The 27731-nt window shown below is 26.5% G+C and overlaps 6 protein-coding genes across 14 annotated transcripts; 4 read left to right on the forward strand and 2 right to left on the reverse strand.

Moving 5' to 3' along the window:
- The first annotated feature begins 1118 nt into the window (after nt 1-1118).
- Rplp0 (ribosomal protein LP0) lies at nt 1119-3313 on the forward strand. The gene is made up of 5 exons (XM_072001708.1): nt 1119-1176; nt 1786-1873; nt 1959-2369; nt 2464-2808; nt 3059-3313. Exons 2-5 carry the CDS (start codon nt 1820-1822, stop codon nt 3200-3202), a joined length of 954 nt encoding a protein of 317 aa, XP_071857809.1. The 5' UTR covers nt 1119-1176; nt 1786-1819; the 3' UTR covers nt 3203-3313.
- Nucleotides 3314-4396: 1083 nt separating this feature from the next.
- Gclc (glutamate--cysteine ligase) lies at nt 4397-8639 on the forward strand. Its single transcript, XM_072001703.1, has 9 exons — nt 4397-4813; nt 5443-5552; nt 5729-5914; nt 5997-6169; nt 6263-6477; nt 6585-6953; nt 7034-7384; nt 7460-7641; nt 7736-8639. The coding sequence occupies exons 1-9, from the start codon at nt 4664-4666 to the stop codon at nt 7902-7904; spliced, it is 1905 nt and encodes a 634-aa protein (XP_071857804.1). The 5' UTR covers nt 4397-4663; the 3' UTR covers nt 7905-8639.
- Mpv17 (Mitochondrial inner membrane protein MPV17) lies at nt 8046-10295 on the reverse strand. The gene is made up of 5 exons (XM_072001713.1): nt 10069-10295; nt 9490-9977; nt 9280-9395; nt 8860-9081; nt 8046-8776 (listed from the first exon to the last, which is right to left on the reverse strand). Exons 2-5 carry the CDS (start codon nt 9584-9586, stop codon nt 8651-8653), a joined length of 561 nt encoding a protein of 186 aa, XP_071857814.1. The 5' UTR covers nt 9587-9977; nt 10069-10295; the 3' UTR covers nt 8046-8650.
- Nucleotides 10296-11060: 765 nt separating this feature from the next.
- On the forward strand, nt 11061-22750 carry Nhe3 (Na[+]/H[+] hydrogen exchanger 3). Of its 9 annotated transcripts, none has more exons than XM_072001693.1 (13): nt 11061-11363; nt 12104-12330; nt 12424-12501; nt 12591-12667; nt 12928-13137; nt 13216-13466; nt 13561-13763; nt 13851-14116; nt 14190-14241; nt 15538-15594; nt 16736-16939; nt 17038-17124; nt 20750-22750. In XM_072001693.1, the coding sequence occupies exons 1-13, from the start codon at nt 11120-11122 to the stop codon at nt 20837-20839; spliced, it is 2046 nt and encodes a 681-aa protein (XP_071857794.1). In that variant the 5' UTR covers nt 11061-11119; the 3' UTR covers nt 20840-22750. The 9 variants fall into 9 exon arrangements, with proteins under 9 accessions (XP_071857794.1, XP_071857796.1, XP_071857795.1 ...); XM_072001695.1 differs by having other exon boundaries at nt 16751-16939; XM_072001694.1 differs by lacking the exon at nt 20750-22750 and adding an exon at nt 18336-18527.
- Nucleotides 22751-23803, reverse strand: LOC139986401 (metallo-beta-lactamase domain-containing protein 1). Its single transcript, XM_072001709.1, has 4 exons — nt 23575-23803; nt 23346-23510; nt 23137-23253; nt 22751-23060 (listed from the first exon to the last, which is right to left on the reverse strand). Exons 1-4 carry the CDS (start codon nt 23723-23725, stop codon nt 22861-22863), a joined length of 633 nt encoding a protein of 210 aa, XP_071857810.1. The 5' UTR covers nt 23726-23803; the 3' UTR covers nt 22751-22860.
- Nucleotides 23804-23863: 60 nt separating this feature from the next.
- Nucleotides 23864-27499, forward strand: Ints9 (integrator complex subunit 9). The gene is made up of 10 exons (XM_072001702.1): nt 23864-23982; nt 24202-24396; nt 24481-24885; nt 24958-25204; nt 25290-25470; nt 25537-25772; nt 25921-26132; nt 26206-26391; nt 26469-26663; nt 26744-27499. The coding sequence occupies exons 1-10, from the start codon at nt 23974-23976 to the stop codon at nt 26861-26863; spliced, it is 1986 nt and encodes a 661-aa protein (XP_071857803.1). The 5' UTR covers nt 23864-23973; the 3' UTR covers nt 26864-27499.
- Nucleotides 27500-27731: the final 232 nt, after the last annotated feature.

Consider the following 27731-nt stretch of genomic DNA (forward strand, 5'->3'; position numbering starts at 1 on the left):
TACTTAAAAGTAACATTAATGTTTAGACTAAATTAATAGCTTACATTTCAAATATAATTTGTAATCAATTATTTCTTAAATATAATTCTGCATATACAGGGTGGCACCACTAAATATCTCTCCCATTTGTTGTTATGAGTGGTGGACAAAAGATTGACGAAATGGAAAAAATAAATAATTGATTTACTTTCCATAAAAAATATAAATACAATGTCTTACTTTTAGTATTAACTAATTAGACATTTGTTTATACATTTACAAAAAAAATTTCATTTTGATATTTTGCTCAGTAGCTAAGTTATAAAAAAGAAACGAAATATGTATAATATTTCGTCGGTCAAAAGTTTGACTACACTAAAAATATTAATTTTTGGTAAGAAAATATACACAGTTTTTGTTTAAATTCAATATTTTGTCCAATATCCATTATTTCTTATCATTTCTTCTTGGTATAGAATCTATTAATTTTTTACATTAATCTACCGTAATATTACACCAAGCTGTTTCAATTGTAGAGTAAAGCTGATTTAAATTTTTCGGTTTATAACCTTGTACTGTCTTTTTTATGATGCTTCACAAATTCTCGATTGGATTTTTGAGCTTTAGCAAATGCAAGTCGTCTTTTTCGATTCCTAGAACTCAGCAGTGATTTCTTTTGGGATTTTTGTCCTCTTAAGTTAAAGTCTTCTAATCTTCTCCTAATAGTTCTAGCACTAATTTGTGTATAGTTTTTATAGTTTATCTCCGCAGCAATATTATTTGCACTACGAAAACGATCCTTCTCGCTCAATCGATGAATCCGACGATCCATTTTCGGCGTTGTTTTCCGTGGTCTTCCGTTTTTCGGTTGATCGCAATACATGCCTGCTTTTAAAAATTTATACCAAGCTTGCTTACAAATTCAACAGCATTAATGGTAATAACCATACTGTTTCCGTAATTTAACTTCGAGATATCGTTTACTTTTAATTATTTAACTTACGTATTATGAAAACAGCATATTTAAAAATTTATTATTTGCATGTAACTTTATTTCTTTATGTGCATTTAGACATTTTTTAAATATTCGCGCTAGGATAATGATTTTCCTGAGGTGCGTATCCGGTAAATCTTTGTGTCATGGAGAAGGAAGAACTTCCTCTTTCTTACACATTGCACGCGCAAAGTTTTGCTGAGGTAAGAAAATTTATTTCGCATTAATTTTGTGATAAAATAATAGCTCACTTACTTTGTGTTTATAAAAATAATTTTATAACTCTATTTGAATCATGTTACATTAATAAAATGCAGAAGATATAAGATATTTTTGATCATTCAAATGAAAATAAACAATATGCATATGCCATGCGGTCACATAACCTTAATTTTCGTAATTCCTAAATATTTTCATATTTATAATTTATATGTTTAAAAGTATTGATTATTTATACATATAAAATTATCATACATGCTTATAATGAAAGTGCATGTATAAATTTTATTGTCTACATATGCTTATATGTGTGATGAATTATGTAGAATTTTTATATAATATTTGTTTTTCATAAATATTTGTAAAATAAGTAAAATATATAAAATAAATGAGAAAATAGGAAAAATTATATGATGATAAAATAAAACGTCTGATAATTCGAGAACCATACAGACGCTAGAAATAGTAGAACCCATCTGTGTGCGAATTACAAGATTATACATTACACATGCGTGTAGTCTGATTTTAATTTTTGTGAAACGCCTTAAAATATTAATAGTAGATTATATATAAATAAGCCTTTTTATTTTTAGTCCTTAAACGTTTTATCCCTATACACACTTCAAGATGGGTAGGGAGGACAAGGCAACATGGAAATCCAATTACTTTACAAAACTTGTTGTGAGTATTTCAAATATTTTATCGCGAAGTCGTCATTAAAATATTTAATTCATATTTACATTATATATATATTTTTTTTATATAGCAACTATTGGATGATTACCCAAAATGTTTCATTGTGGGTGCTGACAATGTCGGCTCTAAACAAATGCAACAAATCCGTATGTCCCTTCGCGGGAATGCTGTTGTATTAATGGGAAAGAACACTATGATGAGGAAAGCTATTCGTGGTCATATTGAACGCAATGCTGCCCTTGAAAAACTTCTTCCACATATTCGTGGAAATGTTGGTTTTGTTTTTACTCGTGGAGACTTAATCGAAGTAAGGGACAAACTTTTAGAAAACAAAGTCAGAGCACCAGCTAGAGCAGGTGCTATTGCACCACTAAGTGTAATTATTCCTGCTCAAAACACTGGTCTTGGACCTGAGAAAACATCATTCTTTCAAGCCTTGAGCATTCCTACCAAAATTTCCAAGGGTACTATTGAAATTATTGTAAGCATATGATTCAATTTAAATTAATATCTTTTCATCTAAGTAAAAGGTTAATATAATAATAAGTAAAAAATTATATTTCATTATGTTTTAGAACGATGTACATATTTTAAAACCAGGTGATAAAGTGGGTGCATCTGAAGCCACTCTTTTAAATATGTTGAACATTTCTCCATTTTCATATGGTTTACTTGTTGAACAAGTCTATGATTCGGGTACTATTTTTGCACCTGAAATTTTGGACATCAAACCAGAAGATCTAAGGGAAAAATTCATGGCTGGAGTGGCAAACTTAGCTGCAGTGTGTTTAGCTATTGGCTATCCCACAGTAGCTAGTGCTCCTCACAGTATTGCTAATGGATTCAAGAATCTGTTGGCCATTGCTGCTGTGACTGATATTGAATTTTCAGAAGCAGCTACAATTAAGGAATACATCAAGGTATGTTATATTCACGTAATTTTTCAATTTTCATCAACACATACTGTAATAAGTTCCTAAAATATTAATGTGATGAATCATGTTTCTGAAAATCTTATGTAATTAGTGCCAGAACTAGAAATAGTGGAACCCACTGGCACTATTAAGATTCTTGTTGAAAAATGCATAAAATGCAGTCTGATAACATATACTATATATAGCTTATGTGTAATTATTAAAACCCATCTAACATTATCTATCGTTTTTATAGGACCCAAGTAAATTTGCTGCCGCAGTTTCTGTTGCTGCACCAGCTACAGCTGCTGCAGAAGCACCAGTCGTGGAGAAGAAAGAAGAAAAGAAAGAGGAATCTGAATCAGAAGACGAAGATATGGGATTCGGTTTGTTCGACTAAAATACGAATGAACATACATATATATGTATTACATGATTAATCGTGTGATTATTTTAATAAACCGAACCTTCAAGACATATAACACTGAAATAAAAAATGATTCATAACATATGTTGCATATCAGTTTAATCAATTCTTTTACTTGTTTGTTACCTTCGTTTATTTTCACAAATTTATATCGATAATAAAGCTAGATATGACACCATTTAAACGAGTGATATGACATCAAATGGTAATTGATAAAAGTAAAAATTTTTAAAGTAAGCATCAAAATTTTAGTATAATAAGTATAGAGAATCTTTTGAAGATTTTTATTTAGTCGGTAATTATTTATGGTTAATTACCTTAAATATAAGAGTCAATATTATTGGTTTGTATATAACCAAGATTTATAAAATAATTAAAATTACATAAATTTATGTACAAATTCTTTATTTTATCATGCTAAAACATGTGATAAAATCAGTATCTATCTATCGAATTTTTCATCCATATTAATAATTAATCCTTGCGTTTCTGTGGCTAGGTCACTAGGATAATATAGTAGTGGAAGAATTGTATATCTATAGTGATAAAATTGATCATCCCTTTAGCGGGATATCTCCTAAGACCGAAACATAGCGCTTTAAGAAAAAACGTAAAAATTAAGAACAAATTTCCTTTTTTATTCAAGTTCTTTTTTATTTATATTTACATTATGCATAAATAAACAATTTTATGTAACAAATAATATTGCCTGTAATGTTTGTGTACTTAAATTAAAGTATCATTTACCTATAAGTTACAAATTTATTGTTTCATTTTGCCTCACTTACGGTAGACCGCATTTCTATTTAAGAAAAAAGTTACATGATATAACTGGTAAGATATAAAATATGTAGCGGACTATAGCCTATAAGTACGACTATAGAGAATCTGCATTAGTAAGTTCTTAACAGCACATACATATGAACCACGATTGACCCGGCTACCGGAATTCGCGTTCTGTATTGCGGAGGGTTAATCTGTTTAATTACACACATGAGTCATCTGGACTGACCAGAGAAATGTTATATTATGATTATCTATCAAGGAAAGAATGGTATATTGCTATCTAAAGAGAACAATTATTGCTATACAATTACCTAAGTTTTATCAATTGAAACATGAATTGACAATATTTTAAACCGATATCTCCAACTGTTTCTAGTCGGAACGTTGTGGTAGGAGGATATGATTACCTTGTAGTTATATATCATTGAAGTGACGGGATACTCATAAAAGACTGTAGTTAGTCTACAAAGCAGTATTATACTTTATTTCATTGTAGGATTTGTGGCGGTTTCTCCGTGCGTGAACGTGAAGTTAAGATTGTATTTCGATATAACTCGGCAGAAATCGGGTTAAGTCGATCTTGCGCGAAATTCTATTTCAAGTGTCAAATTAAAAAAAAAGAGAATATATTAATTGTCCTGTATAATAATGGGATTACTATCGGAAGGAAGCCCTTTAACCTGGGAAGAAACGAGAAATCTTGCTGACCATGTTCGGAAACATGGAATTATTCAATTTATTAACCTATACAAGAGACTCAGGGATCGACAGGGTGATATACTCAAATGGGGCGATGAGGTAATATTTATTTTTTACATTTTTGTTATGTGACATTTATCAACATATATCGTAATGTCATGCAATAATATATATGCTAAGTAATTAGGAAGCACGTTGTTTTCTTTTCGCGTAATTTCCGTACGGAATAATAGAAATACAAATCACGCAATATCTTCTATTATTAACTCATGTTAATTTTTAAAGAATAATTTTAATTTTGTTGATAAATATTATTTCTATTATATTATTTCTAATTTAATATAATAATGTAGTTATTATATCCCATGTGTAATTGTAAAAACATAATTTTGATAAAAAATTAAATTTAGACCTTAATTCATTATCTATTTGTTATCTGTATATTACTTTTATTTGTTTGAACTTTTATAACATTCTTACGAGATTAATATTTATAGAGGCAATAAATGAATATTATTAGCAATTATAGATATTGAATTACTGTAAGGAATGACCTTGAGTTTTCTCCAACTACAATTCAGTCTTAGATACATGATTCAACATTTTTTGCTCTGTTTTATTGATATGTCGCCTATTCGTTACAAAATTGACATATTTCTTAAATCTACTCTTATCACTGTTATTTCCACATTTAAATTATTAATATTTTTAATGTGATTTCTAAATAGGTTGAATATATGCTTATTAAATTTGATGATAAAGCAAAAACTGCAAAGCTTAGTTTAAGAGCTGCAGAAATATTAAAAATATTAAATGAAAAAGAATATAATGATCCAGAGTAAGTATCTTATTCTTTATTTTTAAAAAAAAATTTTAATTGATGTAAATTACAAATATTACTGAAATATATCTTAAGTTGGCTGTTTAAATATATAACAATGTATTTTAATAATAATTATATTTTTTTTAATAATGATAAAATAATCTAAAATATTTAAATAATTTGTTTCACAGCAATATTAAATCATTATGGAGACCTGAATATGGTGCTTATATGTTAGAAGGCACACCAGGAAAACCATATGGTGGTTTATTAGTTCATTTTAATGTTGTTGAAGCTAACATGAGATATAGAAGGCAAGAAGCTTCAAAATTACTTGAACCCAATGAAGTTTTAATGTCTTTAACTAATTTTCCTAGGTATGTAAGTTAGTATTTTTATCAAAATATATTATATTTGATATGTATGAAATACATTGTTAGCTTAAATATTCTTTTACAGAACAGGAGCATATGATTTCACAGATCCTCCGACACATCCAACTCCAAATTCAGGAGCATCAAAAAGTTTATTTTTTCCAGATGAAGCTATATATCCAGGTCATCCGCGATTTAAAACATTAACTAGAAATATAAGACTACGACGTGGAGAAAAAGTTGCTATAAACATTCCTAGTATGTAGTTATTGTATTTAATAGTTACACATGTGTATCTTTTTATGAATATAAAAATTCAGTTAGAGCTTGACATGAAGTATTTCTTTGCAGTTTATAAAGATAAAAATGTTTCAAGTCCTTTTAAAGAGGATTTTAGTCCCTTTATTGAAGATGAATCAAGTTGTGCAGCAAGAGAAGATCATATTTACATGGATGCCATGGGTTTTGGAATGGGTTGTTGCTGTCTACAACTTACTTTTCAGGCTTGTAACATAGAGGAAGCAAGGACATTATACGACCAATTAACGCCTTTATGTCCAATAATGGTCAGTAACATGTAAAAATATAATTGTGTTTTCATAAGCTTTGAAGGCATGAAGTTAGCATATTCTTTTGCGCATACTCTACAGAACATTTATTTAACATTCAACAGTTGGCTCTAACTGCTGCTAGTCCATTTTACCGAGGATATATAAGCGACGTTGATTGCCGGTGGAATGTGATATCTTGCTCTGTAGACTGCAGAACACAAGAAGAACGTGGCTTAAAGCCTTTGGAAGAAAATAAATTCAGAATTAGTAAATCTAGATACGATTCTATTGATTCATATCTTAGTGAACAAGGAGAAAAATATAACGATGTTCCCTTAACATATGATGATGAAGTATATAAACAGCTATTAGATAATGGAATTGATAAATTACTTGCACAACATATAGCTCACTTATTTATCAGAGATACTGTATCTTTATTTTCTGAAAAAGTCCATCAAAATGATTTGGAGGATACTGATCACTTTGAAGTAATTATCATTATTATTATCAATTGAGTTTATCTATAAAAATTTAACTTTGTATACAAACACAAAATATAAAATTTCAGAACATACAATCAACTAATTGGCAAACTATGCGATTTAAGCCACCACCACCAAATTCATCTATAGGATGGCGTGTTGAATTTCGTCCATGCGAAGTTCAAATTACGGATTTTGAAAATGCTGCCATAGTTTGTTTTATTGTTCTTCTTACAAGAGTTATTTTAAGTTATAAATTAAACCTTCTGATACCAATTAGTAAAGTTGATAAAAATATGGCTCGGGCACAAAGGAGAAATGCAGTTACAGCAGAAAAATTTTGGTTCCGTCGAGATATTACATCAGACGCAAAAAAGCAAGATGATGGACAACCAGAGTATACAGAATTTACTGTTAACGAAATTATTAATGGAAAGGTATTAATACTTTGTTTATGAATGAAATCAATTAACAGATCTCAAAAATATCCTACAATATATTATTTGTATCAGGATGGTATTTTTCCGGGTTTAATACCGTTAGTAAATTCGTACTTAGCTAGTATGGATGTAGATGCGGATACACATTGTACTGTACAAGCATATATGAAATTCATACAAAAAAGAGCTTCTGGAGAATTATTAACGACTGCTGCATGGTTAAGGAAGGAAGTTGTTTCACACCCAGAGTACAAGTACGTATGTCATTTAGTATATATATGCAAATGTATCTGTGCAAAATGTATGAAAATTTTTATTATATTTCTAACCCTATATTACATTATATAGAAACGATTCTGTAATAACACAACGCATCAACTATGACTTATTAAAAAAAGTACAAAAGATTGTATCTAATGAAATATCGTGTCCAGAATTACTCGGAACGTGTATACTATCAAAAACTAATGAAACTATACCTGCAGCAGTTGCAAAAGCGGAAAAGGTTCCCATGTGAATTATTGTTGTTAATGGCAATAGCTTAAATATGCTTAAATAGATATATATATATATACACATAATATATATATATATATATCTGTGTGTGTGTATATATATAATATAGATACACAATGACTTAAATAGATAACGATTAATATAGATTTAATTTTCGTTTATTTTAGTGCACTTCAGATCTTCTTGTACATACTTAACATTTAAAATATTGTGTGTTCACGTCCAATGATTTCATGGTTTCTAAAAACGGTAACATTCCATAAAATGATATTATACCCAGTACATTAAAAATATGTATACTTTTGTAAAAAATAACAATTTACTTCGCAATAGCAGTTTAATTAGAAGACAAATTTTAATACAAACATACAATATAAATTATAATGTTGAGATGCTTAAACATAAATAACAACTACTAAATTACAATGAAACATGTCGTCAATTTTAGAAAATAAACGAACAGCAATCGTTTTCTTCGAGGTCAAATGTACTTCATAATATAGAAAAAAACACATTTTTTTTAAATTTATAACGAAAAGCTTTTGGGATCTACATTGTCTATAATGCTATTGTTGTTTTATGTTACTATACTATATTGTTTATTTAATGATAAATATCATGTAGTTCTTCCCAAAAGTCGAATTTTATTATTCTATTGTGAACAATACTTAACAAAATTTAATAGTATTAACATTTGTATTTAAAAAAATATGTTTATAAATTTTTACTTATTTTATATTCTTATTTTTATTTTCCTGAACTTGTCCTATAGGAGATATAAGTATTCCATAACAAAGCTATAGATTGTACTACTAAAACCTGATGATGTAAAGGTACAAAATAAAAGTTAAATAGTTGTACCATAGGCCAAATCTAAAACAAATTTTTCATTCACAAATCTTTTCACATAATTTATTTTTAAATATTTTTAGATATATATTATCTTAATATGTTACCTTGTAATTATTTTTTAAAATATCTGGGTACTCATTATACAATTTTTCTTTTAATTGTTCTAAGTCATTTCCTTGTAGAATACCAATTGTTGATAGTAAAACTATTAAAAATACAGGCGCAAAAAATAATTGATCACAAGATACCTTCTTTAATACTACAATTCCTCCCTTTGAGCCAATATATTTATCTAATATTCCATACCAAGTTCGTGTGACAGGACCCTGCCATATAAATTTAATGGAATTTATTTTATAAAAGCTTATGCAACAAATGTATAATTTATTCAGTTTAATTAATTATTTTATAGGTTTTATTATTATTTTACAATCATATGCATTATTAAGCTTTAGTAAATCAATATCATACATGTTATAAGTAAAAATCAAACATTTTGGCAGTTTTATATCAAATTTACTTACAGTAAGGAAAAGTCCTATGCATCCAAACTGAGCTGTTCTTATAAAATCTAAATCTTTAATTTTTCTTCGCTCAACTAGATTTTGTGCAATCTGATCTCCAAGTGCCATTAATGTACCTATTCGTTTAAAAGTGTAAATAACTATTAATATATGTATAATAATAAAAGAATTTTTGATATTTCAAAAATGCTGTATATGTATGTTCTTTACCCGCTTGTACCGCTTGAGTAAGTAACGGATATCTTGTTAAGAACCTTTGGTATATTTTGACAATACCCAACATGTTTATAGGATGTGTCATTATCATATTAAAAATTATTAAAATTTGGTTGGTTACTTTTTAACTTCATGCATATTACGTATCTTTAATCTGATATTACGTACACACAATGTATATGGTTATCATATTATGAAACTATTTTATTGAAAATACATTTGATTAGTACATTTAATTCACGTTATATGAGATTTAATAAATACACGACATGTGATAATATGTAACAATGTGAAACACGTGAATTATTAAACTTACAATTTACAGTAATATAGTAGATTTTATTTAATCCATAAAATTATAGTACACACACACACACGCATGTATGATAACACACAGGCATACATATATGTATCTATTTTACGTTACAAAAGAAATTCCTCTCTGATATTATCAATCCTAGTTTTTGTCATCCATTATAAAACTGCATTATAAAAAGTAAATAATGTTTTAATATACTTATAAATACTTTATTTTAAAAATATATGTACACGTACATATGTACTATATTTTACCAGGCATTTGTTTGGTACTCTGTTACCAAAGCCATAATCGTCTTATGTAGCCGTTTAAGAACTTGGGGAACTTCAGGCTGAATTGTTGCCACCCATGTAGTACCGCTGACCAGTGTTACCATTGCCAAGTAAAATCCCTCACCAGCGATAACATGAGAGCATATTACCCTCGCTGTCACTCTACAACTCGCTCATATCACATGAAGTAAATTTCTTCTTACATCTTTCCGCATTGCGTCCGCAATTTGTTCCCCTACCTTATTTCTCTACGGTATGAGTCACGACATCATTAATCCTATAACTATACTATTGGGTTGGCAACAAAGTGTTTCCGGATTTTGTCAATAGGTGGTCTTAGCATATTCTTTTGTTTTGTCAACGTGTTCAAAGCATCTAACCTATATTGTTTTCTTGTTGTTTAGAAATGGACACAAACTTTAACGAAATAGACTTCAAAACAAAATACTTGTATTTTGATAACTAATTACAAATTGAGATAAGCTTTGAACTATTACAATTTTTATGTTTTTAAGAAATATGTCTGGACACAACTCTACATTACAATCCTTTCTCTTCTGTCGTTGTTTGGTTTATTTATGTCCTTGGATTTTACATAACAAAATGCAATTTATTTACTATCTAACAAGAAAAATTATTATTAATTAATGATAATAAAAATGAATTTGATTGGAGTTAATTATACAGAAAAGCGAGCGATTTATGCCTTGTCAATATGCTTTATTATGGTAGCAAAAGTAAATATACAAAATGAAGAATGATTATAGTTATCATTGATAAATAATTGTGACATTTAATCGATAAATCTTTTGTTAAAATCCACTTGCTCATTGTTGCTTCAGTTACGTTACTGCACAAATTCATACTTGTCGCGCTACACGGAGTGATAAGCGTGCGTCAATAAATAAAAGTTCTTAAAATTTACACTACGGGGAGCCACCTGGCTATAACGATACATAACAAATGTATTGAATGCGCAGTTGGTCATACTGCTGAACTGACAGTACGATCAGAAAATGGTTGTAAAGTAAAGATGGCAGTGAGAGGTGATGCACGAATTCTTCTCCTCGGAATTTTATGTATTTTCTTGTTAAAATTATGTAATGGAGCCGCGACAGATATTGAATTAGACGCAAAAGCACAGTTGTTACATAGACTCGATAGTTTAAATCTTTTATTATATACATTTTTATTGATATTAACTGTTTTAACAATATGGACATTTAAGCATCGTCGTCTTAGGTTCCTCCATGAAACTGGTCTAGCTGTCATTTACGGTAAGTCGTCTGCTATAGTTTATGTTTAAGTATATAAATAAAGTATAAATGTAATAATAACGCGCATGTTTTGCAAATTTTAATAGTTTTTACTTATAGCTATAAAGGGTCCTTTGTCATTTTATTACTGCATAAATATAATACATATTAAATACTTTTCTGTCTCAGATCTATATATTTTTTTATATATACATATGATATTTTTCTTGTATGCTTTTAAATTCTAATATTATAAGCTGATTTGGTTATATCTATACATAAATTAAAAGAATATATTTAATTTTAGTTATTCGTAATTAAATATTTTATAACTTTTATAAATAATTGTATTTATGATTATATAAAAATAACATCTCCTTGAAAAGTATAAGTAATGAAACTGATTCTTAAAATTATTCAATATCTTATTTTATCTATATTTTATCTATTTTTACGAATATAAAAAATATTACATTATAAATATTACATCATCTATGTATACAATTTTATCTTTATATGTATATACACCTATGCAAATAAAGATTTAAGATTGATTTAATAAAATTTAGAAAAAGAATAATTTACCATCATGTAAAGTATCAATTATCAATTGTTAATGACTTTAAATTGTATATAAATTGTAATCATTTTATAAAAATTACATAATAAACATTTTAGCTATAGACAAATTATGAAAGATAATTGTATTATTTAAATCTTTTAAGAAATTAGAAATTAATTATTCATATATGTCTTTTTAGGATTAATTATAGGGGCAATAATTCGTTATGGCTTCACAACAAGTAGTACCATTCTTCATATGCCTGTTGTGCCAGACAACAGTAGTAAATATAATCAATCAGTTCCTCCAGATACCTTATGGTTACGTTTTCCAGAAGATAAAGGAGGTGGTGTTATTAAAAATAAGACATTTGCCTATTCATTTAGGGGAGAAATTTACAAGCAAGATAATGAGATAGATTTGAAGGTATTATTTAATACAATTATTCTATTTCTATTAAACTAAAATTAAATTAGACAGTAGAAATATTAATTATATAAAAATATAAAATTTTAACAGGCCACCTTTGATCCTGAAATATTTTTTAACATTATTTTACCACCAATCATTTTCCATGCTGGGTATAGTTTAAAACGTGTAAGTAACAGTATATTTGTTTTTTTATATTTATTGTATAATATAATACAATATGAAACACTATAGAATTTGATATTTCTTTATTTCAGAAATACTTCTTTAGAAACTTAGGAGCAATTCTTATGTATGCTTTAATTGGAACATCTATATCAGCTTTTGTTATTGGGTATGTTTTTCACATTTTAATGAGAAGTATATATGATTAATAAGTATGCAATTACTTTCATATCACAATAATAAGTTTATTTAGAGCTTTTGTGTGGAACGTTTTTTGTGATAATTTTATGTCCATAGGTCATTTAGATTGAATATATCTGTTGTTTTCCTCATAGGCTGTAGATAAATGAAAAAATTCTTTGTAATATAATGATATATTTTTTTAATTATGCTCTTCTCTGATATGTACACTATTTGTTTCCTTTTCAGAGCTTTGATGTATGCCTTTGTGCAATTAATACCACATCTTTCTGCTTCATTTACATTTTTGGATACCTTATATTTTGGTGCATTAATATCTCCTACGGATCCACTGACAATAATTTCTATTTTTAATGATTTACATGTAGATGTAAATTTATATGCTTTAGTATTTGGAGAAAGTGTATTAAATGATGCAGTTGCAATTGTACTTAGTGGGTATGTATATAAAAACATTACAAATGTCAGCCAGAAGTTTCAATCAAATACATACATAAATTATATATTCTATTGCAGTGCCATACAAAATTATGGAGAACGTTATCAATCAGGTTCAGGTGGATTTGAAACTGTAGCATTTTTCCAAGCATTTGGTGATTTTGTTGGAATATTTAGCTTATCTTTATTTATTGGTGCTACCATGGGCTGTATCACTGCTTTGTTAACTAAATTTACTAGAGTCAGAGATTTTCCACTTTTGGAATCAGCATTATTTGTTTTAATGTCTTATAGCACATTCTTAATTGCTGAAGCATCTGATCTTACAGGTAACATTCATAAAAATCCCACATTACTTTGAATTTTCATGTAGATATTTTCTACTAATTGCAGTTAATATCTAAAATAATTATTTACATACAGGTGTAGTCGCTGTTTTATTCTGTGGTATTTGTCAAGCACATTACACATATAATAACTTAAGTCCGGATTCGCGGCAACGGACGAAACAATTGTTTGAACTTCTAAATTTTTTAGCTGAGAACTTTATATTCAGTTACATTGGTGTTACAATGTTTACTTTTCCGAAACACCATTTCGATCCAGGATTTATTTTTGCAGGATTCGTATCCTTATCATTTAATAATGTTTAACTTCATATATTATATATCGAACATACATATAACATTGAAACCTTAACCACTTTATTATAGCTTTGTGCACTATTAGGTCGGGCAGCCAACGTATATCCATTATCTTTTATATTGAATTTAGCGCGGAAACCAAAGATATCGTTAAATTATCAGCATATGTTATTTTTTGCTGGTTTACGTGGAGCCATGAGTTTTGCTCTGGCTATCAGAAATACTGTATCTGATGCTCGGCAGGCTATGTTAACAACAACGAGTTTAATTGTAATTTTGACAGTCATTTTCCAGGGTGGTGCAACAACCCAGTTTTTGAGCTGGTTTAATATACCGTAAGTTCAAAAGATATCCTTTTATTATTTTTCTCTTATAATTTATTTATTTAAATAAATTACTTTCTTTCAGAGTTGGAGTAGATGAAGAAATAGAAGGATTATCACACAATGGAATGCGCAGTGTAAGTATTACATTTGTATTTTTAGTTATTGTAAAGTCATGTATTAGTTTTCATTTTACAGAAATAATATAAGTAATATGAAATTGAATTTGTACTAACATATAATGTGTGCTAGGTTTTTTTTATGTATTTTTGGTATAAAAAATATAGTAATATTTATTAATAACATGTAGTTTAGGTTATCTATTGCTAATATATGTTTTAAAAGCATATTATTTTTTATTATGTTTTGTAACTTTCTCAGATTCTTTTTCATGCATATACTTTTAGTCATGTTGCTTGTTAACTTATAGCAGTTTTTTTTTTTTTTTATTTTGTGCAAATTACAGGTCTGTGTATATTTATTAAATATATTATTATAAAATATAGATAGTGAAACAGTAATATCCATTATTTAATATATATTTAAATAAAAGGTACAAATAAATTTTTGTTAATACAATGTACATCAAAAGTTGTCAGATGCAAAATTTTAATAAGATTAGTTTTTATTAGATGTTGATCTTTAAATCTTATTAGTTATAGTTGATATCCAGAAAGCATCTCTTTCTATATAAAAGTATAGTAATTTTTAATTAATAGCCAATATTATTTATAATTTAAAGAGTATATTGTTCCACTGTGTCAATGTTCAAAATCATTATTATTAAAACTGGAAGTATTTTAAGTGTTTAGAAGTGGTTTAAAATATTCTCAGAATGTTGGTTATTGATTATAATTTATTTATTTTAATACATGTTTTGAATAAAGATTATTTGATATAAGTAGAAACAAAAGATATTTTAATTATTGACTTTTTGGGCCATTTATTCACAATATATACAAAATCATTTATTGAATATAAAATAATCTAAATTATTCAGGAGTATAGTTTATTTATAAGAATTAAAGTGTAAAAATATTTGCGCATGAATGCTTCAAAATTGTTCTCATACTGTTATATTTTCTATCCTTTATGTATTCCCAAGTATTATATTCCGAATTATTGTGGTGTGCACTTTTAATATTATACACTATTATTAAAAATTCTTAAGATCTTTATTTCTGTGTTTGAAAAACGTCTGAAAAGATTATACTTGCAAATGTTTGTTTTCTAGTTCCACTTAAGTAACCTTGGGTTACTCTTGCACAAAAACTACTAAAATCATAAATAGCTTGCACTAGAACTTAACTTTTTGGAAAATCCAGCATGTCTAATTACATTGTAACAAAGTTGGTAAAAATGCTTGGTTAATTCTAAATAATTTCGCTTAATAATTATAAAAAGATTAGAATTTAACGTACTAATGTTAATAGTCTGGTGGCGAAGGTGGCTTTGGAGATCTGGACATACATAGGGAGAGAAGTCCGCCGGTATGTTTTCATTTTAATTCAAAAATTGAATTATGCTATTTATATGGTAATAAATAATTCGTACATTTAACTTGCTATATAAATATATAAATTCCTATGTTTATTATACTGAGATTAATTTGATGCTATAGACTTTTGTAGTTATTTAATCTTCTCTTACATGACTATGCAATATATAAATAGTTTTGTATATTATTAGTATTGTCTGAGTTGCTTTCTGTCATTAGTACAGATTTGCAAAATAATCAAATTATGGTATTGAATAAGGGATTTAATAAAAATTATCTTATTAAAATGCTTGCAATGACCACTAATTGTTATATTACATTAATTGAATTATTGTTTGTCAAAAATAATACTTCTGTTATTATTATGACTTAAATATTGAATTATAAATATGTTAATATCTATTAATACATACTAACGATTTTTAAAGGTAGGATTTAGTTTCAAAAGTGACACAGAAATTATTATTTTATGTTAAAGATTTGTAAAATATGTTCTATTTAAGATTTAACATTTTGAAAATGATATTGCTAACAAATTTATAGATGCTTGTGTTTATATCGTGCAAACTAGAAATTCAGCTTCTATTTATTTATGCATATATAATAAAAATTAATTGCAATGTAATTATTGCTTTATATATGTAGAAAATTTTAGTCTTATTTTCATTATTAAACATCAGTTTGATTTGCTAATTGCATGTGCTTTAATATTTCCTTTTGTATCATTTTTGTTATCCATTCTGTATGTTGATGATTAGTAGTGTATAAAATATATACATATCCATTTACATTCATTAACAAAACATATGCAAACATAATTAACAGGGTATACCAATATAAAGATAAACAATTAAGCATGTCTTTAATACTTAATAATAATGCTAAGTGTTTTATGATATAAAAAGTTAATTAATCTTGATATAGAATTTCTGTATAATATGTGCTATGGTTCTTCAATTATTTTTATATATATAATTTAAAGTTATTCATTTAATTCTTATTTAATAAATTATTTAAATTGTCATCATCTTCTAAATATTTTTGATAAGTATAATTTTATACTTAATTACATTTGAAAGAAGATATCATTATCATACAGGATGGATAATCCAAATATCCTTCACATTTCACAGTATAATTCTATGCAGGATGGATCATTACCAGGCAGTGGCATAAAACCTAATGAAAAAGCATTACTTGCTAGAATCTGGGGTGACTTTGATACTCGCTACATGAAACCACTTTTAACTCACTCCAGGCCTACATTATTAGAAACATTACCAGTTTGTTGCACACCTTTAGCCAGGATTCTTACAACAACACAACAAATGACACAGGTACAATATATGATTTTAGAAATGTTTATTTTATTAAAACTGTTGATAAAATAGTTAAAACAGTAAAGATGTTAGATATTTTATGTTTTTTATTTTAGGATGAAGCTGTTAGAAAAGCAGATTCAGATTCAGATTTTTGTCTCGAAGATCGTGAACTGGAGCGTCGAAGGAGTAGTATTCAACCGGTGAGTTTTCATCAACCTAATCTCAATTACACTATTAATCCGTGCTATCAGCCTAACAGCACAGATGTCACTAATCCAGATGAACCTTATGTAATCCTTAATTTACACAGAAGGTAGAAGTACTGGATTTGAATTGAAACATTTGAATTTTGTATAAAAATTATGTATGAAAATATTTCTTACATTGGTATGAATGAGTATCATTTATACCTAATTTTCATGTAATTATATTTTAAACATTGTTTCAAATTATCTCTTCGTTATACCATTTAGATAAAAACACTTGTACAACATAGCCTTTCCATTTTATATGAAAGTAACATTTTAGTATTAGGTGTAATATATGTTTCTACTTAATGTCCAAAGTTTTCAGTATTAGCAATTGTATAGGTTTCACTTATTTATAGTATCTTCTCAACGTAATAAGTAATTCTTTATGCCAAAACCTTTCATATAAAATGTATAGAATATGCATGAAAAACTTATTTTTCTTCACTGTAGATATGCAATGATACACATTTGAATAACTGATTAACATATATACTGAAGTTTATTTATTTATGAAATATACCATAAGTGTACACTAATTACTCAAATAAAATCTTGTTAATATAAAAATAAAATATTGTGTATCACTGTCATATTTAGGTTTGTGGGTTATTAACAATACTAACAATGTTTTTATAATGACAAAAATCAATTATATATAAAATATATTGAAGTTGAAATGCTATTATATAGGCATGAATCTATATATAGTCTTCTTACTAAAGTTATTTTACAGATGCAGTAAATGTATGCAACTATTCTATCTATATATAACTATCAGTAATTACTTGTAAGAAACACGTGAAGAATTAATGAGTTTATTCGAAAAAATTTATTCAGAATTGAAATATGTGTATTATTATAATTTGACATTTCCTTATCCACATAACAGATTAAATGTTAAAGAGATCATTTCATTTCTTCTTTTTATGAATAATCTTTTTTCTTCGAAAATTATGTTTAATGTCTATTATTAAAATAATATTTAAGAACACTCAAAATATTTTTGTTAATTTAACTGAAATGTGAAAAACCTGTGTTTTTATCCAATATATATATATATATGTATGTATATATATGTATGTGTATATATATATCTTTTTTATCAATTTAGAGCAAATTTTTTAGTCTACATTTGATCGCGCTCTTACCGATTTTTTTAGAGAAAAAGAAATGATGATGATGATGAGGACCTAAGAATCATTGGAATGGAAGGATTTATTCCGTTAAGAACATTGTAACGAGACAGAAGCCATTGAAAATAATGTTTTCAGAAGATTATTTTTAAATGCTTTGTATATTATACTTGAGGGTAGGAGTAATTATTAAAAATAATTATTTTGTATATATTAAAATTTTTTAATAATACCTTTAATTTTTGCATTAATGTTAAACAGAATTTACATTACTAGTTAACATTTCTGAATCTTTGCAGATTTACAAAAAATTACTTTCTTATTTAAAAAATCTGATGTATTATATACAGATACTATAGTATTTATTTATTATTTAAAGATCAATCATCATATTTATACTTTCTATATTTATGTTCATAATTTTGAAATGTTATTTAAAATTGTTATATTTAATATATGTGTTTCTTTTAAGTCTTAAAACTAGACTAATATTATAGAACAAAATATCTGTGTCGCACCTTTTATTTTCTTGATATCGAAATATAATGTATTTTAATGTAAACGCAAATTACAAAGATCAAAAGACATGTAGCACATAAACAACAGATTTTAAAAATGTACATATTGTGATTTCTTTGAAAGTATTAACATAAGTAAAATAATTATAGTAAAGAGTCTGATAGAATTTTGATCTATATATATATATATTAAAAGTTTATATAAAACTACTAAAATTTTTAAACATATTGTAATTGAACATTAAACATAATTTTCAGTGTTCAATTCATTAATCTGAAATTCTTAAAGCTTTCTAAATGTCATTATACTTCATTAACACCAAATCATTAATATCATTATGAGGTTTATGAAGCAAATATTGTCCTATCATTTCTACAATTTATTTTTTTTTTTCGTACATTTTATTTATTCATAGCAATATTGGAGAAGGATCTGGTTTATGTCTGTCACTTAATGAATGTTATTGCATGTAGCCTGAGAAACCAAATTACTTTTCAGGCATCAATTTTTATATCAGAAATGCTATCTAAAAGTTGCCGCTTGCACACTACTTATGCTATTAGTAACAAGTAATTTCTGCAGGAAAAATAATCTTTTACATCTGCTTTCTATACATTATTTACCAATATTTCTCACTATATAGTTATACTACTTTTGTTTACATTTAATTGTTGGTATAAGTTTTAAATAGCACTGCATATCATTTAGTGCACATGTACTTAATTTTCTTTGGTGTAGTTGATTGATGTGGTCAAGAAAAAATGAATTGTATAAGTGTTTTGCAATTTTATATATTTTATATTTAAAGAAGAGATTTTAATAAATTATAATAGAGTATTATTAATACTTTGTTCAGAATTTTCTAAAAATTATACTATTGTGCAATCGGCAAATAACTTATTTTAATAACGATAAACATGTTGTAATTATGTGCATATCTTTTTAGGGGAAAAAGTTTTTAGTTCTGTGTAAATTATTTTTTATTTTTGTATAAAGTATTATTTTTATTACATTTATTTTTATTTTTTAAATATTTTTACAGCATATATTGCATATTTATATTTGGTTTCTCCACAGACACATGTAAGGAGCTCTCCAAACAGAATACATTTATAAGAGTAAATCTAATATAATTTATGAAGTTGTATACATTTTTGGGGGAATTTGGCTGCATTGATTTAAGCATTAAGTAATTACTCTCTTTGTTGTCCAATATGCCATAAATATTTATACTATTTAACATTAATATGTTATTTCACACAGACTCTAATTCGGTATGTTTAATTTCTAACATTCTCTAATTTTGATACCAGATAAATTTTAATTTCTTCAAATGATACGAAACATGCTTTCTGATAGATTGTAATCAACATCTCAGATAATACTTAATGAGAAAAGTATGACATAGGTATGTGCGTATGCAATGTTGGTGTCAAATACTACATATTACTATTGTATTATAGCTTCTATAAATGTTAATTATATTTTCCTGGTATTTATTTTCTTTGGGAAGTATTATCCAATATTTTGGATAACAAATGACATTGACAACAAAAGATTGAATGTAAGTATTATACAAAGAATAAATGATAGGGAGAAGGCAAAAAATTACAAAATACATTTGTTAGATATACTAAACTTACAAAAATTATTTGCTACATTTCTAAATTATGAAAAGAAATCATCAGTAAATAATAAACCTTCTCCTTATTTGATAATCTATTTATTCTAATTATGGTACTTGCATAAAAGTAGATTCTTAGATGTTGACTTAAACCTGTACACATTACTGATTTTGTCGCAATGATTTTTATGAAGAAATTTTACATATACAAAATCAATAATAATTTTATTCGGTATATTAAATAATATGTAAGAATCTAAAGATGCATTCTTGATCTATTTAATACTTTGTGGGGCAGCTGGGAACTGTGATGGGAGAAGTTAGTCCGGGACCACTACCATTGCACACACGCGTCGCCTTGCCAGGTTTGGTCGGCAAACATTTATAGAGACTAATTGATATTGGTAAATAAACTTACCTTTTTATGTGTAATATTATATGTGCAACTGATAAATGTATTTATTTGAAAAGCTTAAAAAATCTGTGCAAACTATTATATCTAATACTATTCATCATAAGTAGAATTTGGAAGATGTTTCTATTACTTGCTGTTTTTATTTAGATATTATAAAAAATAAATCATATAAGATATTAATGAAATGTGAGTGTATGCTATTATAATAAATGTAAATTATATTATTTTCTTTTTATAATTAATATTATTACATTATTATCTTTTGATTGTCATGGATAAGTCTTGACAAAATTATTGACAAAATCTTTCATAATCTATATGCATGTGTGTATATATGAATTATATGTTACTATGTTATAGCAACATATATATTACATTTATTGGTTGTACTAAATGTAACAAAGTCTTGTTATATGCAGTACCAACAAATTAGTTATATGAAAATCAATAAATATAACTTATATTTTTTACTTGGTATATAATTTATAATTCAGTGGAGGTCCTGGTTTGTAGTAATTATCGCAGAAAATTTATTTTAAAACGTGATTGAATTAAATATGTTAATGTGACACCAACTAACACTTGCATTATGCATTTGAATATAATAATTCATAACACAATGTGACAAAAGAGGAATAAGAAGTAATATGTTTTGTCAGAAATTTAAAATTTGTAAAATTAAATTAAATATAAAAATAAACCCTGAAAAAAATAGTTACATCAATACAATGACAATAAATTGATATGATTGAATTTTAATATTCTTATGTTGGAAACATAATTTTAAATTATTATATTTGGATGTATCTTGCAATAATTTAAAGTTAACTTTGTTTGGACGAAGAATTTAATTTTCTGTTCAGCAAATTGATTTTGCTGGCATATATAATAATATTTGCATTTAAGGTGCAGGACACTTAACATGCGATAACAACACAAATACATACCATTTGTATTATAATTTGTAATTGTATATGCATAAGTGGTCTAAAAAGTAAATCAATCAACATAAAACAATTTATTGGAAGGATTATTATACACAGAAATTATAAACTGTGCCAATCTTCACAAAAATTACAATATAAATTATAAAATTCTTCTGTGAAAATGATTATAAGTAAAAACTTTAACATATTTTAAATGACATGTAATACAGTATTGTTCTCAGAACAGTACGAAATACATATTACAAATTATAAGAATAGAAAAATTAAATAAAATAGCATTATCTGCAAAATGTACTGTAATTATTTTTCTGAATCTTATAGTGCTATTGATAATTCCATATTTGTTACATATGGCACATATATTTGTCAGGTATCTACTTATATAATTTTTTATATATCAACATTAAATGTGTGTACATAATGTACAAGTATATTCAACTATGATTTATTATCAGTAACATTTGAACTATTCATAAAACATGAAAAACGAAAGTTATGAATAAAATATGTGAAATCTTATTTTAGATGTTGGCTGTGAACACAACAAAAATATTTGAATATGTAGTTTAAATATTAAAAGTGAATATTCAAATTACAGCATATGAAGAAAATATATCTGCAACATGTGTATGCTATTCTTTCTACAATTACCTATATTTAAATTAGTAAATTATTTTTTAATTATACAAAATACTACTTGACTTATTATGATATTGCATAACAAGCAGGATCGTAGCACATAGCTATTTAAATGCCCTTTTTCTAAACATTTGCGAATTAAATAATATGTAATAATCATTGCAATGTATACAAATATATATATATATATAATATAATATAATAATAATATATATATATAATAATGTTGTGATATTATCTGATACTGTCTACTATGTACTACACTTTACAGTGTTTAATAAAGTATTTGTAAAAACAATGTGAGTATACGTAAGATTTAATCAAATATTACAAATAAATAAAATTCTTGTTACAAAATATATAGAGTATAGCTACAGAAATGTATATTTTCATATATACATTATGATGTTATAGAATTATTTGACTCTTAATAATTTTTCTCATGTCATCAGTAACAGCAAACATGGGCCCATGTCCAGGTATTATAAGATTTGCCAAATCTACTACATGAGATCGCATAAGTGATTGAGTTTTTTGTAATTCTATAGTTCCTAACTCTTTCCAAATCGATGGATCTGATATGTCTTCCTTTTTTTCAAATAAATCTCCTGTAAAATATATAACAATATAGAAATGTACATAAACCATTTATAATGCTACTACATTTATTTTAAAAAATAAAACCTGTAATAGCAAAACATGTAGGTCTCCCAGAAATTGTAGTTTCAACTAAAACTGTAACATCATCTGGTGTATGACCAGGGGTTGCTATAACTTTAACTTCTGGGCAAATTTTATACCCTGTTTAATATATTTTAGTAATTATAATTTTTATGTATTAATTTTACATTATTGATATAAATTTATTGTAAAATATATTCTAAAAACATCACCGTCTTCAAAATTTTTATTGAAAAATAGTTCACCACGGTGAACACAAGTTCCAATTATATGTTCCGCATTTACGAAAAGATTATTATTTCCTATATGATCGGCATGACTATGTGTACATACGACATAATCAATTTTTTCAGGTGTAATATTATGTTTAAAAAGTGCTGAAATAAAATTTTTTTTTAAGTGCTTCGACAAAATTTGGAAACGTCAGATAAACAGTAACACCTTGTATTATTTTTTCTCGGTCCCAAGCTGTCATAGTATCAACGATAATATTTTTCGATGCCTTTATTAATGTACAAGAACAATTGGCTTTCATTATTTCATTGCCAAGTTTTGTAGAATAACCATTAAATAATACAATAACCTCGCACATTTTTTAAATTAAATTTAAAAGAGTGCTTTTACGCTTTAGATCTTATTTCTCTGTAATTCTATATTACAGTATATATTGTATATTCTACACAAATAAATATAATCTATTGCAGTATTATTAAATAGAAAAATTATACCAGCTTACTTGAATTAGCAAACACATTACATTTGTGGTTATGTTAATTTATATGTCGGACCAAAACATACTTGTTCATATTTGTATCGATAGCATAAAATATAACATTTAAGATGAAACTGGTAATTATAATTATTGTAATATTTTAATATAGTAGCATATTTATGAAGATTAAATTTAATTTATGAAGATTATTTTTACTGATCTTTTCCCAAATGTTTTAGTTATAAATATTTCTCAACCTAATTAAAACCATTCAAATATTATATATCTATTAATTTTTATTAATTAGATGTGCTTTTATAATAGATGCATTTAAAATATATTCATTATATTTATAGTATTGTTTATCAAGTGAACCAACAAAACCATGTTTGGTTCTAAGTTTCAAAGGAATTACTTTAATGTTAGATTGCGGCTTAAATATGCAATCTATACTACATTTCATGCCAATGCCTATGGTTCCCAGCACCAAATTTAATTCTTTACCTTTGTGGCTTCCACGTGACAATCATCAAGATTGGCAAATAGAAGGGGTTTGTATATAATCACATATTTTTTAAAATTTTACACTTCATATATATTATATTATAATATATATTATACATTCAATCTTGTAGGAACTAAAAGAATGTTGCGGCAGAGTATTTGTAGATTCGACCCCTGAATTTTCTCCACCTTTGGAGAAAATAGTAGACTTTTCAGAAATTGATGCCATTTTGATATCAAATTACACTTGTATGTTGGCTCTGCCATTTATAACAGAGGACACTGGTTTCAAAGGCATTATTTATGCTACAGAACCAACGTTACAAATTGGACGATTTTTTATGGAAGAACTAGTAGAATTCATTGAACAAACTCCGAAAGCTACATTAGCTAAACATTGGAAGGAAATGTTACATGTATTACCTCCTCCATTAGCTGATGCTCTTAAGCCAAAATCTTGGAAACATATATATTCAATATCAGCAGTTAATACTGCTTTATCGTATATCCAAACAGTTGGATATGATCAAAAATTGGCAAGTTAGCATAATGTTAATTTGAATATTTATATAATTTAATGCTATTTATAAATCCTTTACTTCTCATAGGATATATATGGTGCATTAACAGTCACTCCTATAAGCTCTGGATATTGTTTGGGTAGCAGTAATTGGTTAATTTCATGTGACCATGAAAAGGTTGCATTTGTAAGTGGATCCTCAACATTGACAACACATCCTCGGCCTATGGAACAAGCTACTTTGAAACATGCTAATATGTTAATATTAACTGGTTTAACTCAAACACCTACTGCAAATCCAGATACTATGCTTGGAGAACTGTGTATGACTGTTGGTAGGTAGAATTATATTATATTGCATATATTTTGTTTAACATTTAAATAATTTAATATATTGTATATTGAAATTCAATTTTGTAGCTATAACACTCAGAACTGGGGGATGTGTTTTAATACCGTGTTATCCATCTGGAGTTGTATATGATTTATTTGAATGTCTTAGTACTCATTTGGATAAGTCTGGTTTCTCACAAGTTCCCTTATTTTTCATATCACCAGTAGCTGAAACATCTTTAGCATATTCAAATATTTTAGCTGAATGGTATGTTTTATATTAAATAAATAAGTATCAGGACTATTTAAATTATTTATTTTAGAATTATTGCAGGTTGTCAACAAATAAACAAAATAAAGTTTATCTTCCTGAGGAACCATTTCCACATGCTTTTCTTGTTAAAAATGCCAGATTAAAACATTTTACATCTATATATGCTGAAGGTTTTAGTTCTGATTATAGACAACCTTGTGTTGTCTTTTGTGGTCATCCCAGTCTTAGATTTGGAGATGCAGTTCATTTTGTTCAGTTATGGGGTAATAATCCACAACACACCATAATTTTCACAGGTATATTTATTGTTATATATTATATTAAATATAATTTATAGTATATTACAATACATTGTTCGTCATATATATATGTATAATATATATATATGACTATTATTATGATGTGATTTGTAAAAAGCTTTATAGACAATAATTATCATTTCAGAACCAGATTTTCCATATTTAGATGCTTTGGCACCATTTCAACCATTAGCTATGAAAGCAGTGCATTGTCCAATTGACACATCTCTTAATTTTACTCAAGCTAATAAATTAATTAGGGATTTGAAACCAGAACATTTAGTTATACCTGAGTGTTATACACAACCACCAATAACTGCTCCACATAGAACAGATCTTGTTATAGAACCTGTAGGGGTAAGTGTGTTTTTTTAATGATGTGTTATATGCAGATTATTTCATTTAATTATTAACTTATTTTACATCTAAGGAAAAACCTTTAATCACTTTTAAAAGAGGTGAAGTTATAAAATTGCCTTTAAAAAGAAAGAAAGGGCGCGTGTTTATTGAGCCAGAATTAGCTGGAAATATAATTCCTAATGAAATTCGTCCTGGTTTAAGTCTTGCTTCTGTTACTGGTGAACTGGAAGTTAAGGATAACGTATATACAATAAAAGTATGTATTATTAAAATGAAATTTAATAAGTATGTAATTGAAAAACATGTTTCATTAACCATGAACTTTGTTATTAGAGTATTGAAGATAGACCTAGTGGAAAACGTAAAGCGTCTTCCAGTTCACCTGCACCAATTAAGGAAGAAGTTCTTAAAGAAAGAAAACATGAGTATGGCAATTTGGATCCACAAGAACTCCTTCAAAAGCTTAATCAAGAAGGTATTCAAGGAGCCAAGTTACAACATAGTCCAACTGCAACCAGTATTCATTTAGTAAGAATTTATTAAATACTTTCTTCTTAAAATATAAAATTTTCTTTTATTTATTCTTATTTTGCTGTTCATGTTTACAGCAAGATGAAGATACTTTGATTCAAATAGGGGATAATTCGACACATATATTTTGTAATGGTGATCAAAAGATTAGGAGACGATTAAGGACTATTATTATGCAGTGCCTTAAGAGATTTTAGAATAAGAAGTAAATAGTATTATTCTTTTATATAGTTACAGTTTTATTATAATTTAATTTTATTTATAAATGAGATTTTGATTTATATAGCACACAGAATAATATTCAGCCTAAGTACTTTCGATTAATCATAAGCTACAAAGATACATGTCAATATATCTTCTTGTTTTTATCTTGCATATATAGGATGTGAAACTTAATGTGTTACAAAATAATATTTCAGAGGTTACAAAACATACGTTAAATTTTACGATCGTATAACGATCATTTTAAATATTTATATTTGTTTGACTCATTTACTAATGATTAAAATAATTATATATGTAGTATTGGGAAAATAGAATGAAAATAGCAAGCGCTGTCATAGCATAGCACAATAAAATCCTTGGTATAAAATAGTTTCAGTTACCTTATAATGTAATAATTACATTCAATGGTTACAATTAAAAATTTTGCACTTACTGTTGTAATATTTTGTAACAAAGCAAGCATTACATCTTATATATACATATATACATACACATCAATCTATACATAATCTTTACAAATACAACAGTTAAGAGCATGGCAGTATTACATAATTTATTTCATTTATATCTTTTCATGCCATAAAATACTTGAGTAAATTCATTAAAAATCTTACGCAAAAGTCTTTACGGAAAAAATATTACAAAATACTATATCATCTTATTCAAAACCATACAACTTATAGTTATATGTAAGACAGAACACATCATTTGATGGAAAATTTGTTTATAGTACTCTATTTTAACAGTGTCTTTTATTTCATACTACTGTGTCCATTTTATATTTTTGATAAGATACTAATTAAATAATATTATTTACCTAATAAATTCAATAACAATATT

This window comes from Bombus fervidus, chromosome 4 (genome assembly GCF_041682495.2).
Source record: "Bombus fervidus isolate BK054 chromosome 4, iyBomFerv1, whole genome shotgun sequence".
NCBI classification, from domain to species: Eukaryota; Metazoa; Arthropoda; class Insecta; order Hymenoptera; family Apidae; genus Bombus; species Bombus fervidus.